We start from the raw sequence: 17,628 nt of genomic DNA, 5'->3' as shown, positions 1-17,628 counted from the left end.
TTGGAGTAGCCCAATGCAAAAATCCTGAAGATCCATGTGGATCCATGCTTTGTAACCACGGAGGAGGGAAGGAAGGGGAACCATGGATCCTCTGCTCACGACTGCAGCAGATCCCCCCCCCCCCCGCCACCAGCAGGCATTCGCTCCATAACACGCACAGACATTTCCCCTTACTTTCTAGGAGGAAAAAAGTGAGTGTTATGGTGCAAAAAATACGGTATGTATGTATGTATGTGTGTATGTGTGTGTGTATATATATATATATATATATATATATATATATATATATATATATATAAAATTATTGTTGTGAAAACTGCAGGACAGCAAATACTGGCCTTCCTTGCAAGGCTCTTGTGAAGAATGCAGAACTGCATCATGCAGGGCTAACATTTTTTTTTTTTAATTTTAATCTGTAGCAATAATACAAAACAGAGACACTGGCCTCCCTTGCAAGGTTGCTGTGAAAGCTGCAGAGCAGCAAACCCTGGCCTCCCATGCAAGGCTCTTGTGAGGGCTGCAGAGCACCCTCTGGCAAACTAATCATGCAAAGACGTAGAGCGGCATTGCATGATGCTAATGCCTTGTTTCAGAAACTTGGGTCTCCAGGTTGTTTCGGGACTACAATTCCTGCTAGCTAGGGATGATGGGAGTTGTAGTCCAAAAACAGCCAGAGACCTGAGGTTGGGAAACACTGTGCTAATGGAAACCTACCCCAGAAAGTTGTCGCAAAAAGGTTAAGAACGTAAGGTGCGACCAAGAAGCCCACATATAAAAATTATCATCACTGTGCTCAGCTCACCGGCTTAGCAGCCCTCTCTGCACCTGAGCCACCAATGGCAGGATCCGCCGGGCTGCCCTGTAGCGGGAACGCCAGGCCTCAAACGCGCTCACCAGCCTCTTTTTCTCCAGGAGGGCGAGAGCTTCCTGGGCGCGAATCTCCTCTTTCTCCAGACGCTCCTTCTGAAGGCGCCACAATCTGAAAGCTGCTGCGTTGCAGGGGGAAAGAGGGGGGGAGACATCGGGGGTGAGGAGAGCGCCAGGCGGGTAGATTTTCGTTTCCGAGCACAATTCAAAGTGTTGGTGCTGACCTTTAAGGCCCTAAATGGCCTCTGTCCAGTATACCTGAAGGAGCGTCTCCACCCCCATCGTTGAGCCCAGACACTGAGGTCCAGCTCCGAGGGCCTTCTGGCGGTTTCCTTGCTGTGAGGAGCCAAGTTACAGGGAACCAGGCAGAGGGCCTTCTCGGTAGTGGTGCCTGCCCTGTGGAACGCCCTCCCACCAATGTCAAAGAGAAAAACAACTACCTGACTTTCAGAAGACATCTGAAGGCAGCCCTGTTTAAGGAAGTTTTTAATGTCTGATGTTTTAATGTGGTTTTAATACTCTGTTGGGAGCCGCCCAGAGTGGCTGGGGAAAAAATAATAATTTGTTGTTGTTGTTGTTGTTGTTGTTATTTATTAACTATTCCAAGCCTGGTTCTTTGTTAGTGGCAGGATGCTTTGGCGAAGCAGTGGAAGGCACAACCTTCCCCGCAACTCTGCCTTCTCTCTCTCTCTCTCTCTCTCCTTCCTTCTCTCTCTCTCTTTCTTCTCTCTCTCTCCCCCTTCTTTATATATACGGAGAGAGAGAGAGATATAAGGAAGGGGGGGAGAGAGAGAAGGAAGGGATAGAGTGATATGGAAGGGAGAGAGAAAGTAGGGAGAGAGACAGAAGAAAGGGAGAGGGAGAGAGAAAGAGAGAGAAGAAAGGGAGAGGGAGAGAGAAAGAGAAGGGGGGGAGAGAGAGAGAGAGAGGCTTGTCTGCAGGTGGAAATGTGGCGGTCACTCCTTCCCAACTTATCGTGAGCCACTATATAAGCAGCTGCTCAGGGGCAACAGCCTTACCAGCCAAGCGCCTCACATCCCGTAGAGCCACGGCCTTTCTGCAGCTCTCGCCCCCTCCCTGCCGGCGACGAAGCTGCATCCAGAGATTTCCCTCTGCCCTGAAAAAAAGCCGAGATGGAAAGAAGATAAAAGTCCCTACCAGAGAAAAATGGCAGATCAAGTTGATTGATTATGCCGAAATGGCCAAAATGACTGGAAGAATCAGAAATCAGGAAGACCTAAATTTTAATACGGAGTTAAAATCATTAGTAGGATTGGGATATCACTTGTAGTTTAATGGTGAATTTTGGACACAATGGAGAGGTAAAAGATTTTGGATGATCATAAAAGATGCAGGAGGAAATGATTAACAATAGGACCCACAAAGGGGAGGAGGGAAGTCCAGGAGATTCCTTGGAATCTTGTTTTTATGTTGTATGTTGGATAAAAGGTAAAGGGACCCCTGACCATTAGGTCCAGTCGTCACCGACTCTGGGGTTGCAGTGCTCATCTCGCTTTATTGGCCGAGGGAGCCGGCGTACAGCTTCTGGGTCATGTGGCCAGCATAACTAAGCCGCTTCTGGCGAACCAGAGCAGCGCACGGAAACGCCGTTTACCTTCTCGCCGGAGCGGTACCCATTTATCTACTTGCATTTTGATGTGCTTTCGAACTGCTAGGTTGGCAGGAGCAGGGACCGAGCAATGGGAGCTCACCCCGTTGCAGAGATTTGAACCGCCGACCTTCTGATCGGCAAGACCTAGGCTCTGTGGTTTAACCCACAGCATCACCCACGTCCCTCTGTATGTTGGATATGTGACTGTAAAACTTTAATCTGAAAAACCAAATAAATAAATTCAAAAAAGAAAAAAGGCACTGTGGTTCTGTTTATCCTCCCAAAGTGCGTGTCTGTGTGCAGCGGCCAGTTTCAGACTGAGGAGGCCGGGATGCAGATTCCCGCTCACCTACAGAGATTAGATTGGCGCCATCTCTCAGAGCCAGCCTACCTCAAAGGGGTGTTGCGGTCTATTTAATGCTACTATCCTGAGCAAACTATCCGAATCGGGATTCCTGTCTTTCTCCTCTTTTACGTACCTGCTATACCGGGCAGCGTCTTCCAGGTGTTCCGCAGGTAGGTGGCATAGGTTGGGGGACATCCTTACGCCCCCTGCTTCTGGGGTTGTCGGAGGGCCTCTGCTGGGGCTCGCTGCCTCCAGTTGCGGGGAAGGTTGTGCCTTCCGCTGCTTCGCCAAAGCATCCTGCCACTAACAAAGAACCAGGCTTGGAATAATTAATAAATAACAAGAACAACAACTTATTATTATTTATACCCCACCCATCTGGCTAGGTTTCCCCAGCCACTCTGGGCGGCTCCCAACAGAATATTAAAACATCAGTCATTAAAAACTTCCCTAAACAGGGCTGCCTTCAGATGTCTTCTAAAAGTCAGATAGTTGTTTATTTCCTTGACATCTGACGGGAGGGCGTTCCAAAGGGCGGGTGCCACTACCAAGAAGGCCCTCTGCCTGGTTCCCTGTAACCTCACTTCTCGAAGGGAAGGAATCACCAGAAGGCCCTCGGTGCTTGACCTCAGTGTCTGGGTAGAATGATGGGGGTGGAGGCGCTCCTTCAGGTATACAGGACTGAGGCCGTTTAGGGCTTTAAAGGTCAGCACCAACACTTTGAATTGTGCTCAGAAACGTACTGGGAGCCAATGTAGGTCTTTCAGGACCAGCGTTACAGTAGTGCCCCGCAAGACGAATGCCTCGCAAGACGGAAAACCCGCTAGACGAAAGGGTTTTCCGTTTTTGAGTTGCTTCGCAAGACGATTTTCCCTATGGGCTTGCTTCGCAAGATGAAACGTCTTGCTAGTCTTGCAAAAAAAAATTCCGCTTTCCCACCCTTTTTCTAAGCCGCTAAGCCACTAATAGCCTTTTAGCAACTAAGCCGCTAAACCTTTAATAGCCGCTAAGCCGCTAATAGCGCTAATCCGTTAATAGGGTTGCTTTGCAAGACGAAAAAACCGCTAGACGAAGAGACTTGCGGAACGGATCCTTTTCGTCTTGCGAGGCACCACTGTATATGGTCTCGGTGGCCGCTCCCAGTCAACAGTCTAGATGCCGCATTCTGGATTACAGTAGTTACATTTTCCGGGTCCCCTGCAAAAAGCGCATTGCAGTAGTCCAAGCGGGAGATAACCAGAGCATGCACCACTCTGGCGAGGCAGTTCGCAGGCAGATAGGGTCTCAGCCTACGTACCAGATGGAGCTGGTAGACAGCTGCCCTGGACACAGAATTGACCTGCGCCTCCATGGACAGCTGTGAGTCCAAAATGACTCCCAGGCTGCGCACCTGGTCATTCAGGGGCACAGTTACCCCATTCAGGACCAGGGAGTCCTCCACACCTGCCCACCCCCTGTCCCCCAAGAACAGTACTTCTGTCTTGTCAGGATTCAACCTTAATCTGTTAGCTGCCATCCGCCCTTCAACCGCCTCCAGACATAGAATCATCAAATTGCAGAGTCGGAAGGTACCCATGGGGGTCATCTAGTCCATCCCCCCTCCCACCCGCAATGCAGGAATCACAGCTTCAATTTCACGCGCCATAATTTTTTCACATAGTTCTAGCCTTCAATAAAAAATATATATCTGAAAAAATAACCCTCTATCACCCAGGAAGGACTGAGGTGTGGTCCGTTCTAAAGCAGGAGCAGCGAAGCAAATGAGTAAATGTCAACTAAGTGATTGGTTCATCTGAATACAACCCACAAGGGACCTGCAACTAATTAGGAACACCCAATTTCCCCCTTGGTATCCTCTCTTGAAACACAGATTTAGGACCATAAAGAAGGCTGATCGCCGAAGAATTGATGCTTTTGAATTCTGGTGCTGGAGGAGACTCTTGAGAGTCCCATGGACTGCAAGAAGATCAAACCTCTCCATTCTGAAGGAAATCAGCCCTGAGTGCTCACTGGAAGGACAGATCCTGAAGCTGAGGCTCCAAGACTTTGGCCACCTCATGAGAAGAGAAGACTCCCTGGAAAAGACCCTGAGGTTGGGAAAGATGGAGGGCGCAAGGAGAAGGGGATGACAGAGGACAAGATGGTGGGACAGTGTTCTCGAAGCTACCAGCATGAGTTTGACCTGTCAGTGGAAGACAGGAATGCCTGGCGTGCTCTGGTCCATAGGGTCACGAAGAGTCGGACACGACTAAACGACTAAACAAGAACAAATCTGACCAATCTCTTGCCAGCTTCCTTACGAAATGCCTGAATTGTGCTGAATTTCCAGATGAAGCTCACTGCAGTTTGGCTGGCTGCTACAAGAATATTCGGGTACGTAGACGGACTTTTGCATTTGTGGTCAACCTCAGGTGGAAGACATCACTCATTACCTGCTAGCCTGCCTCTTATACAGAGACCCAAGAGATCGCTTTCTGAAGCCTTTGTTCACACAAGCAAGCAGGCACACCCCAGCAGAAATGCTTTGGTTTCTTTGAGCGACAACAATAGCTTTGTAAAACATGGAGCGTCCCTCTATGCACTGGCTTGTGGGGGAGGGGGATCCTGAAAAATGAGTTAATTAAAATCACTATAAAATTGTTGCAGTGATTCGGTGGTTTCATTTGAAAGCAAGTTGGGTTTGAGTTTGTAGGTGTCTCTGGTTATCTTCTCTCTCTTTCAGAATGGATGCTGGCAAACTGGATTTTAAAAATGATGTTATAATTGGAGCTGTCAGAGATGCACAATAATAATAATAATTTTTTATTTGTACACTGTGTTCAAATGCTCAGGAACTTGGCAAACTCTGCATTTATAGTATGCATTTTTATATTAAGGATGTATGTTCTGTATTATTTTATGAATGCTATTGCCTTCTTCTTTTTCTTTGGCAATCACTCGTAACTGAGTAAGATTGTCTTCCATAAACACGGTTTTAGCAGTGACTGTGGAGGCCAATTCTGGATCCACACGTCCTTCCACAGTGCGGACATAGGTTTCCGGGTGGGAGTTGATCACGGTGAGCGTTTGCCAAGTGTGCCTTCCTCTTAGCACATTTCTCCCTTGCGTCCTGAGTTCGAGTGTCTTCAAAGCCCATTACACCTTTGGTAAAGGCTGTTCTCCATTTGGGTCGCTAGCAGGCCAGTGTTTCTCAGTTGTCAGTGTTTATACTACATTTTAAAATATTTGTCTTGAGAGTCTTTAAGTTTCTTTTATTGACCACCAGCATTACGCTTTCCATTTTTAAGTTCAGAATAGAGTAGTTGCTTTGGAATACAATACAGTGGTACCTTGGGTTACAGACGGTTACATACACTTCAGGTTACAGACTCGGCTAACCCAGAAATAGTACCTCAGGTTAAGAACTTTGTTTCAGGATGAGAACAGAAATCGCACAGCAGCGGCGCGGCAGCAGCAGAAGGCCCCATTAGCTAAAGTGGTGCTTCAGGTTAAGAACAGTTTCCAGTTAAGAATGGACCTCCAGAACGAATTAAGTTCTTAACCCGAGGTACCAATGTAATCAGGCATCCGCACAACATGACCAGTCCAATGAAATTGATGTTGCTTCGAATCATTGCTTCAACACTGGTGATCTTTGCTTCTTCCAGTACACTGGCATAAGTTTGTCTGTCTTCCCAAGTGATGTGTAAATTTTTTTGGAGACACCATTGATGGAATCTTTCAAGGAGTTGGAGATGGTGTTTATAAGTGGTCCATATTTCACAAGCTATTGCCTTAATGGGACATGGGTAGCGCTGTGGGTTCTGCTGACCACGTGACCCGGAAGCTGTACGCCGGCTCCCTCGGCCAATAAAGCGAGCTGAGCACCGCAACCCCAGAGTCGGCCATGACTGGACCTAATGGTCAGGGGTCCCTTTACCTTTACCTTATTGCCTTTACCTTATTGCCTTAATACATCTCTGACATGGCCTTTGGCTAGAACAAAAAACTGGCAAACTTGGAAACTTGAGGAACTTACCACCTGCAGACTGGCATATTCGTGCATCTAACTGATGATCGGCTGCTGTGACTGGCAGCAGCTCTCCAAATTTAATTATTTTTCAAAAAACCAGAGAGGGCGTGTGCTCTAGGGCCCGTCTTGGCTGCACCCTGCTCTCTTAACGCACCCCCAAGCCCTCTTACCTTGCGGAAGCTGGCAGCCAGCACCACCAGAATGTGGTTCCTCTGGGCAATGCCTGCTTGAACCTTCCTTAACTGCACGGCCCACCGCAGGGCAGCAAGCCCCTTGCGCAACAGCTGGTGCTCATAGAGAGCCCGGGCAGCGGCCGCCTTCCCAGAGACGTGGTTGCGCCAGGCCACAAAGCATTTCTCCAGCTGGGGCTCCACCCTCTGGGGCAAAGGCCTGGGAGAGAGGGGAAGAAAGGAAACAAGAGCTAGCCTTCCATTTAACCGATTAACCCCCACAAATTTAAGTTGATTAAGTGATCAGCTCGAGTTGATTAATCTAATCTGATCTCTTTAAGGGAATAGGCGATACTTCGAAAGAGAAAGCAGGTTTTGGAGACAATGCACACATCGCTTGGGATGGACAGGCGTTCACCCCACCTACAGCTTTTTAAAATACATGCTGCTATTAAAAATATTTATTTACTACAGCGGTACCTTGGTTCTCAAACGCCTTGGTTCTCAAGCGCCTTGGTTCCCAAACGCCGAAAACCTGGAAGTGTTCCGGTTTTTGAACATATTTCAGAAGCCAAACGTCCGATATGGCTGTATGCTATTGTTTCTGGGGCGCCTGCACCAATCAGAAGTGCGCCTTGGTTTTCAAACATTTCAGAAGTCAAACAGACTTCCGGAACGGATTAAGTTTGGTGCTTTTGCTATTTGTTTTGTGTTTTTGCGGCTTTTTCAGTTCATTTGTTTTTGTGACTGTGTGGAACCCAGTTCAGCTACTGATTGACTGAGTGAGTGAGTGACTGCAGAAATGCATTAAAGCCCCCCATCCAAACAATGACTATCATCAGTGCAGGTAAGAAAAAAATTAATTTTAATTTTTAATCATCTACAAAACTGTCTTATTTATTTTATCCTACAGTACATTGATTATTAGGGATGTGGGTGGCGCTGTGGGTTAAACCACAGAACCTAGGGCTTGCCGATCAGAAGGTCGGCAGTTCAAATCTCCGTGACGGGATGAGCTCCCATTGCTCAGTCCCTGCTCCTGCCAACCTAGCAGTTCGAAAGCACGTCAAAGTGCAAGTAGATAAATAGGTACCTCTCCGGCAGGAAGGTAAACGGCATTTCCGTGCACTGCTCTGGTTCGCCAGAAGCGGCTTAGTCATGCTGGCCACATGACCCAGAAGCTGTACGCCGGCTCCCTCGGCCAATAAAGTGAGATGAGCGCCACAACCCCAGAGTCATCTGCGACTAGACTTAACTGTCAGGGGTCCCTTTACCTTTCTTTACTTTTACATTGATTATTGCTTTATGGCTCAATGGTCTCATTAGATAGTAAAATTCATGTTACAAGTGGTTGCTTTTAAAAGTCTGGAACGGAAGAATCCATTTTGCATTACTTTCTATGGAAAAGCTCACCTTGGTTTTGGAACGGACTTCCAGAACGGATTAAGTTTGAGAACCAAGGTACTACTGTATTTGATTTAAACGGGGGAGGGGTTTCTTTAAAAAAATGTAAACACATTTTCTAACATTTACAGCACCAAAAGCGTTTAAAGACAGGTAAAAGCATTACCTGTTTCTCTTCTTCTCCATCGATTCCAGGTCCTGTAAGAAAAGAAAGAAAAATCAAGACAATATGTTGGAAGAAGCTCATCCCTCCTCTTACGGAATCTCTGGGCACAAGGCTTGGGACATTCCGCACCCACAAGATTCTAAATTCTGTGCCATGGTAACCTGAATTGGGCTGAAAAAACTCGAGGAAAGCAGAAATCTACCACCTGAATCCACAGCGCAGATCGAAATAAAATAACATACACACCCTGGCATACATCAGCTTATCTCACACAATTTAGTTTTGCTTCCAACTAACTTGTGGAACTCACCGCCACAAGCTGGGAGCGAAGGCCACGAGCCACAAAACTCAATGTACATCCAACATACCGCTCTGTTAGCTGGTAAGCAGAATGGCTGTATCAATTTGGACTTCAGGTGGTTGGCAGGAGCGGGAGAAGGGGGGATCTCTACGTTTAGGGCATTGCTCCTGAATCCAATAATAATAATAATAATAACAATAATAACAACTTATTATTTATACCCCGCCTATCTGGCTGGGTTTCCCCAGCCACTCTGGGCGGCTTCCAACAAAACACTAAAATACAATAACCTATTAATCCAAACTTTATTTTTTTTTAAACTAAGATTTTATTAAGACTTTTCATAATACTTGACAATAAAAAATGAAGTAATCTAGACAAAAAGAAAAAAACAGAAAAAGAAAGAAAAAGAAGAATACAAAGTCTTCTCTCACAGGTAAATCTTAACTCTTACCCCACCCAGAAAGAGGTGGATTCTCCCAGTTCTCACCTGGGAGCTTCTCCTTACCCCAGAGGACAAAACAACAGGAAAAGAAAAACAGAGGGAAACAAAGCAAGGAATGAAACGAAAAAATCCAAGCTTTAGTTTCAGGCATGGGCAAATTCCGGCTCTCCAGAGGTTTTGGAACTACAATTCCCATCATCCCTAGCTAACAGGACCAGCGGTCAGGGATGATGGGAGCTGTAGTCTCAAAACATCGGGAGGGCCGGAGTTTGCCTATGCCTGCTTTAGTCAGTAACAGACAGACTGAGCTCACCTCCTTTTGCTTATCACCCATCCGGTTGTTGCTCTCTTCGTCGCACAAGGCTGTGGTCCTTTTCCCAGTCTGTTCCGCTGAAAGCCCTCCTCCCTGACTATTTTCCGCATCAGGCCAACAGTCGGCGGGCACAGAATTTGGGGAGCCGTTGCCACTTCTCCCAACAACGGCTGCACCTATACTATCGGCAGCCTGCCAATGTTCTCCAAAGCGGCCGAGCTTCCAGTGGGCCAGATCCGCAGCGTGCTCCCCTGCGGAGAGCGTGGGGGCCCCGCCGTCCTCTCCTAGTTCGCCCCCAGCTTCACGGACGTCAGAATCCTGGGCGCCATTCCTAAACCGGCACGCAGGAGAATGCACCGCCAGGCTGACGCACACAGGAGACCCCAGGTTCGCCGGAGAATCGGCGCACAACGTCTTCAGGGAGACCTCCAAGCTGTCGAAGGAAAGGAGACTCAAGGCATGGTCTGAGAGACTCAACTCCGAGCGACGCAACGCTCCGGAGGCGAGCTCTTCCGGATCAGCCGCCTTTCGGTGGCAATGGGTTTTGGAACAGCCGCAGGCACCCGTTCTTTCCGGAGTCTGCCACACGCCGCATGAGCAACATTCGAGGTAGCGAATGGAGGTTTTGGAGCAGAGGTCTTCTCCCTGAAGTGCCAGCGAGGTCAGATCAACGAGGCCACGGAAACCTGACTGGTCCAAGGCCTCCGTACGGCATGTCTGCAATCCAGCGTTGTCGCACCTGTAGACAACGGAGGTGGGTTTGCCCACGGTGGAAGTGATGCCCCAGTCCCTGGGAAAAGGGGCTCGCCATTTGACGCTAGCCTGCCTGGCGTAGCTCTCTCCCACCGCAAGATGCTCGACGGCATTCAGCACAGTCGAGGCAGAGACCTGAGGATTGCGGAGCGGGTGGCAAGGGAAAAGAGGACGTTTGGATTCCCAGGGGGAGGAGCCCAACGCCCCCATTGAGGCGACGGCTTCTTGCTTGAGCTGCCGGATGGAGCGGTGCAGGTCAGCAGACGTCCGGGAAGACTTCAAGAGGGTCTGGAGCGCTGCAGAAGACCCAGCGCTCTCCACCAAAGTCGAAGAGTTCAAATGGTCCAAGGTAAGGCCTGGCCCACGATGGAAAGAGTCGGCGCTTCTGCTGGGGCTCGTAGGAGGACACCGGCAGGAAACGGAGCCAGGAGGCGATGTCACGGGCAATTCGGCCGGAGAGAAGCACGCTCCGCAGTCCCTGAGATGCCCGCAGATTCTTCTCGACGCACAAACGTGGCTTGGTTCTGACCCATACTGAGCCTCACTTCCCATCCTGTTCTTTGAGAGGGTGCCGCAGTCATGAGAGGCATCGCGGCTTCTACTTGAGAGGTGGCTGGGAGGGTTGCCCTTTAAACCGAGCTGCTCTGAGCATGAGCAGAGAGAGGGGCAGGAAATCGGTGCATCTCTGGTAAACTCTGAGTCTCCAGATGCACCCCTCTGCAGTTTCGACGCAAGGTTGCTTGGCCGTTTGGGTAAAGAGCCGCCGGTGGCGTCCTGGAAAGGCCAATAAGGGCAAGAGAGGTTGGTTTGAACCGCACGGTGTTGCTGCAGGTCATTGCTTCCCTTTCCCGCGAACACAGCCCGTTTTCCCCCCTGGGCACTCGCTCCTCCGCAGTCTGGCCTGCGGACAACAGAGTCGGCTGTTACATTCCTTTCCGTGGACAGGTACAGATTGATGTTGATGTTTCTCTGGACGTTTGTTTGCTCTGCAGAGGAAGAAAGCTGTTTATGTTAGGACTCAGCATGCATGTCAAATACCTTTCCATTCCTTCCAGCTGCTGACGTTTAACAGTGACCCCACGTCAGATCCTTCAACTTTGCAAGTTGGGATGTGCGTGAACATTCCGTGACTTCACCAAAGCAAACAAGGATTACCGACGTGCCGCAATGTCTAAAAACAGGGAATCTGAGCAGAAGGAGGAAGAACGTGTGGAAAACTGACATACATTTACTGAATGCCACATCCGTACTGCACATTTAAATCGCATGGCTTCTTCCAAAGAATCCTGGGCACTGTCATTTCTCCCTCACAGAGCCACAATTCCCAACATCTTTAACAAACTACAGTTCCCAAGATTCCTGCGGGCAGCCACGTACTTTAAATGTGTGGTGCAGGTGCATTGTGGGAAAGCAAAGCACGCTGTTACAGCCGTGCCTTGGAAGCTGAACGTAATCCATTCCGGAAGTCAGTTCGATTTCCAAAATGTTTGGAAACCAAAGCGCGGCTTCTGATTGGCTGCAGGAAGCTGCTGCAGCCAATCGGAAGCCACGAAAGCCCCGTCGGATGTTTGGCTTCTGAAAATCGTTCGAAAACCAGAACACTTGTTCAGGAGCCAAGGTGTTCGAGATCCAAGGTACAACTGTATTCTAATAATAATAATAATAATAATAATAATAATAATAACAATAATAATACACTTACAATGAACACTGTAAATTGACGCAACAATCGAGGAACATTTAAGTTTCTAAAAACGGCGAGAAAGTGAAACATTACAGAGGTTTGTAAAATTACGCTGTGTTTGCAGAAAGTGAATAAGGTTTCCTCCTTCTCTCATAGTACTGGAACCTAACGGGGCCAATTTAACGAAGCTGAAAACTGCAAGATTCAGGGAAGACATTAGGAAGGACTTATTCACGCCGTCAACCCCTGGGCTTCAAATGCACGCCGTGATTCTCTAGGTGTTGCACGGGGCTGACTCTGTCCTAGAACAGTCCGTCCCTGGATTTCAGATTAGCGAGCGATACACAGCCAATCCCCAGAGAGGCTGTGACCAACCCTCTCCTTCTCACAGGCTCCGCCACAAATAAGAGTTTTCGACTATGGTCCGCCCCTCCCTTTAATAGCAAACTCAGGTGCTCGGTGCCAACCGAAATGGAGCAAAACAAGGCTAAGTATAAACCTGAGCAGGAAACTCCCCAAATATAGGTCGATAGAAAGATGGGGAAGATATATACAGTGGTACCTCGGGTTACATACGCTTCAGGTTACAGACTCAGCTAACCCAGAAATAGTACCTGGGGTTAAGAACTTTGTTTCAGGATGAGAACAGAAATCGTGCTCCGGCGGTGCGGCAGCAGCAGGAGGAGGCCCCATTAGCTAAAGTGGTACCTCAGGTTAAGAACAATTTCAGGTTAAGAATGGACCTCCGGAACGAATTAAGTACTTAACCCAAGGCACCACTGTACGCGGGTGGTGCTGTGGGTTAAACCACAGAGCCTAAGACTTGCCGATCAGAAGGTCAGCGGTTCGAATCCCCGCGATGGGGTGAGCTCCCATTGCTCGGTCCCTGCTCCTGCCAACCTAGCACTTTGAAAGCATGTCAAAGTGCAAGTACATAAATAGGTACCACTCCGGTGGGAAGGTAGACGGCGTTTCCGTGCGCTGCTCTGGTTTGCCAGAAGCGGCTTAGTCCTGCTGGCCACATGACCTGGAAGCTGTACGCCAGCTCCCTTGGCCAATAAAGCGAGATGAGTGTGGCAACCCCAGAGTCAGCCACGACTGGGCCTAATGGTCAGGGGTCCCTTTACCTTTACCACTGTACAGTGGTACCTCAGGTTAAGTACTTAATTCGTTCCGGAGGTCCGTTTTTAACCTGAAACTGTTCTTAACCTGAAGCACCACTTTAGCTAATGTTCCGCCGGAGCACGATTTCTGTTCTCATCCTGAAGCAAAGTTCTTAACCTGAAGCATTATTTCTGGGTTAGCGGAGTCTGTAACCTGAAGCATATGTAACCTGAAGCGTATGTAACCTGAGGTACCACTGTATATTCATAGAGAATAAGGCAACCTCAGTAGCTGTAGGACTCTGAGCGCTGGCTAGGACACCAAGATACACTGCCACATTTTGCTGCAGTTGCCACCTGTCTCATCCCTCTGAACGGATGCTAAACTGAGCAGAGGCTGCCCACCACCCCAGCCAAACGCTATTTGCCTGTGCCTGAGCTAAGCTGCCAAATGCCTCTCTCAGCACATCGTAAGAGTGCGGCTTTACGACGCACCTCCTGCAGCAAAACCGCCTCTCTTCCCGCAGCGGCCTTACTCACTCCGATCGGCACCGTGGGACATGCTCCCGGCTCCGTCCACATCTGTGGGGTAGGGTGTGGGGCAGAGGCAGATGCCCCTTTGTGTTTGCTTCTCTGACCTTGATGGGTTGGGGCAGCGGAACAACGACAACACCCCACCGTGCTGGGTTCTCCCCGGCAGCTGACGGCACGCTTAATGCTCGAAAGCCGAAGTGTGCTAGCCAGCTGAGTCGCTCTAAGCAGCTTACAGCCCACGATTTAAGATCCCAGTTAGTCATTGTGGAACCAGATGTCCAGCATGCAGGGCGGTGGAAAAGAGGAGCAAGGAGGCTTTGATCCACTTCTAATTAGAGCTCCGTCCTCAAGACGAGCCAGGCAAATTAGCTCCAGAACAACCCAGTCTGTTTGGCCGGCGGCGGCAGCAGAACCACATGCTGACGTCTTGCCCGTAGAAAAATATCTTCTGTGAATTATTTCAAGCAATTCTCTAATGCCTGCAATAATCATCGCTCAAGAGCAAAGACATACGACTTCAGGGATCCGCACGCTGCCTCTTTAGCCAAACATGGCTCCCACCAGAGCGACTTAGGAAAATCAACGCTAAGCGGGTCCCTGCCCTCAAGTTTTACAGTCTAAAAGGACATAACGTACAAGGGAAAAGGGAGGAGGAGGGAGGAGGGGAAGCAAGCTCAGGTAACACCCTTACACAAATATTTTTTCTGATTCTAAGACAATGCACTCCTCAGGACACACCATAATCGTGCATCTTACCCCATGTCAAGACGTAGAAAGACAAAGAACGTATTTAATTTCTAATTCTCATTACTTCCTCAATATTCGAACCAATTCCTAATAATTTAACCTCCCCTTTCGCAAACGTGAGCACATCTATTTCCTACCTGAGTTGCCAATGACTTTGCTCCCAATACAATTTCATTTATTTATTTACTTATTCAATCAATCTTTGTCTGAAGATCCCAGCATAAAAACGCAAGATATATATTTACATATGCAAATATACACACACATATATAAAACAGGAACAAAAACAAAACAATGGGCCCCCCTCCCCTGTATCTCTTACTCTATCTCTTTCCTTTTTTATAATTTTTATTAAATTTTCTGTTATACAATTTAAAGTACTCATTTTTACATCCTTAAAATATCAATGACCTTCCTTCTTTTTCCATGGTTCATTTTACATATCATAAATCCCTGCATATTTTACAAAAACTATACCAATCGGTTTTCCATTATTGCACCCATCCAAACTTATTTACACTGTTGAAATTATCTTAATGCTGCCAGCGTATTCAGCTGTACACAATTATTTCCCATATATTCAATAAACATTCTCCAATCTTCTCTAAATGTATGTTCTCCTTGTTCTCTTTTTCTATATGTTAAGTCTATGAGTTGTGCATATTCTGTCAACTTAAGTTGCCATTCTTCTTTGGTTGGGACCTCGCTCGTTTTCTATTTTGGGGCTAACAAAACAAGGGCATACATAAATAATCTTTTTTGACACCTGGGAATTTCAGTCTGAATTATCCCCAACAGAAAAGACTTTGGGTTTTTGGGAAAGTACTTTAAAACATTTTTTTCCCCCAATTCATTATGGATCATTTCCCACTGTCTCTTTCCTAAACCTTTCGGAAAACATAATAAAAAAAATTAATAGGATCACTTGAGCTTGATTGACACACCAGCCACAGTCCAGGGGGGCAGTGGTTGGCTGGTACCCATTCACACCGGTGGAGGCCAACAGCAGGGGGCGCCAGAGCCAATGGCAGGTGGAGACAACTTATTCCAGATTTGCCTCCACCTCCTGCCTGCTGGGCTCTACAAGGGGCAACGCTGAGACTAAACAAGGAGGGAGCCACCCCAGTTAAGGCCACCCCACCCTAGTGGACTCCAGGGAAGCCTCAGTTTACCAGACGCCACATAGCCGCTCAGAAAAGGAGGGATGTTTTCTTTCTTCCTGCCTCTCGGCATCCTGTCCAGGTCCTCCACACCTGCGTCGTCCCTTTAAACCCAAGACCAAGCCTGCAACAGAAAACCCCGGGTGACGCCACAGCACCAACTGCCTGGAAGATCAAAGCAACAGGAGGTAAACAAAGCGATCTTCTTCGCTGCTATTCGTGCATCCCAGCGGGGTTGGACTAGATGACCGCACTGGGTCCCTTCCAACTCCATGCTGCTATGATTCTAAGGCAAGTAACGGCTCTGAAAGTCAGTATGGGCTACTGAGCGGCCATACATTTAAAGCACACCCCCCCCCAAAGAATCTTGGGAGCTGTAGTGCTTACTGTTAAGTTGTGGGTGAACATATCAGAGGACACAGCAATTCTTCAAACAGCTCTTGTTTTTTCACAGGCCAGAAATAGTACCTTGGGTTAAGAACTTTGCTTCAGGATGAGAACAGAAATCGTGCTCCAGCGGCGCGGCAGCAGCAGGAGGCCCCATTAGCTAAAGTGGTGCTTCAGGTTAAGAACAGTTTCAGGTTAAGAACGGACCTCCAGAACGAATTAAGTACTTAACCCAAAGTACCAATGTACTCCTAATCACGTTCCTTTTTAACCAAGCCTTTGGTTGATCTGATTTGCATTCTATGCCCTTTTTAAGTGGGGTTTTTTTTTGGGGGGGTGCTATTGGGTTTTTGTTTTTATTATGTATTTTGTGGTTTTATATCTTGATTTTATTCTGTGAATCGCCCTGAGACTCCCCAGGTATAGGGTGATATATAAATTCAATTAATAATAATAACCAGCACCGATCTGTTTGGGGCTTGGTGGCCCCAATCCTGCATCCTGCACTGGATAACCTCCCTGCTCCCAGATCCGCATTTGTCTTCAGGGGGTTGTTTATTCCTGATTCACCCCCTTCCGATTTGCATGATGCGAGTGGTTTTCTGGTGGCCCTAGGCCATTGCATGCAGGCCTGCTCTGCACTCCTTCTACCTAAGAACGGAAGAGGAGCCCCGCTGGAGCAAATCGGGAAAGCCTCTCCTCCTAACCCAGTATCCTGTTCCCGACGGCGGACAGCCTTGACACCGCTCGGGTGGGGAAATCTCACCTGTGTCCCTGCCAAAGAAATAACCGAGCCAAGCGACTGTCCCTCAGTGAGGAGGGAGGACAGGGGAGAAGCCCCCGAGACGAGGCGGAGGAAGAGACTCCCTTTCCGTTGCAAACCCAGCTCCCGCGCCTTCCTTTCAACCGAGGGAAATGCAACGGGGGGAAGCCAAGGGGGGCTCGGACAGCCCACAGCCGCCGCAGCCTCTCCGATGGGGCCGCGGCAGGGATCTCGAGAGGGGCGCGCAAGGGCGCCGCTTTGCTGCACGCTTCGCGGGGCTGACTTGCCCCATATTTATTCACTTACTACTTACTACACCCCCTAATGCAAACACGCTCCTTTGTTGGTATGCCTCTGTGTCTCCCATCGCTAGGAAAATTAGAGCGAATTATATAGCCAAGATAGCCACCAACTGTAAAGGAGATGAATTTATTTGACCCTATCTAAATCTCTATGTGGGACAAGGAGCTACAGTTAGAACTGGATATGGAACAACTGCCAGCTTTGTCACGCTGGCCACGTGACCCGGAAGTGTCTGCAGACAGCACTGGCCCCCGGCCTCTTGAGTGAGATGGGCGCACAACCCCAGAGTCTGTCAAGACTGGCCCGTACGGGCAGGGGTACCTTTACCTTTACCTTTTTAAAATGAGGCTGCATTTTAAATTGCATTTTAACCTGTATTTTAACCTGTAGCCAGTGTGGTGTAGTGGTTAAGAGCGGTGGACTCGTAATCTGGGGAACTGGGTTCGATTCCCCTCTCCTCCACCTGCAGCTGCTGGGTGACCTTGGGCCAGTCACACTTCTTTGAAGTCTCTCAGCCCCACTCACCTCACAGAGTGTTTGTTGTGGGGGAGGAAGGGA

The 17,628-nt window shown here is 48.5% G+C and overlaps 1 protein-coding gene across 7 annotated transcripts in view; it reads right to left on the bottom strand.

Moving 5' to 3' along the window:
* The window catches only part of LOC114602807 (uncharacterized), a 50,981-nt gene extending 33,971 nt beyond the window's left edge, over positions 1–17,010 (bottom strand). For 2 of the 7 annotated variants that reach the window (XM_077931107.1, XM_077931108.1), the window contains exons 1-8: positions 16,771–17,010; positions 15,630–15,741; positions 9,637–11,375; positions 8,578–8,609; positions 7,008–7,227; positions 2,959–3,128; positions 1,887–1,984; positions 803–989 (exon numbers count right to left, since the gene is read on the bottom strand). In XM_077931107.1, the coding sequence (XP_077787233.1) occupies positions 803–989; positions 1,887–1,984; positions 2,959–3,128; positions 7,008–7,227; positions 8,578–8,609; positions 9,637–11,375; positions 15,630–15,690 (2,507 nt within the window). In that variant the 5' untranslated portion in view covers positions 15,691–15,741; positions 16,771–17,010. Of the gene's footprint in view, positions 1–802; positions 990–1,886; positions 1,985–2,958; positions 3,129–7,007; positions 7,228–8,577; positions 8,610–9,636; positions 11,392–15,629; positions 15,783–16,770 lie in introns of those variants that run through there. The other 5 variants (XM_028741466.2, XM_028741465.2, XM_028741469.2 and 2 more) reach the window with 5 other exon arrangements.
* Positions 17,011–17,628: the final 618 nt, after the last annotated feature.

The sequence above is a fragment of the Podarcis muralis genome, chromosome 7 (assembly GCF_964188315.1).
Source record: "Podarcis muralis chromosome 7, rPodMur119.hap1.1, whole genome shotgun sequence".
NCBI lineage: Eukaryota > Metazoa > Chordata > Lepidosauria > Squamata > Lacertidae > Podarcis > Podarcis muralis.
The sequence above is the reverse complement of the archived record's forward strand: the minus strand, read 5'-3'. Positions and strand labels throughout refer to the sequence as shown.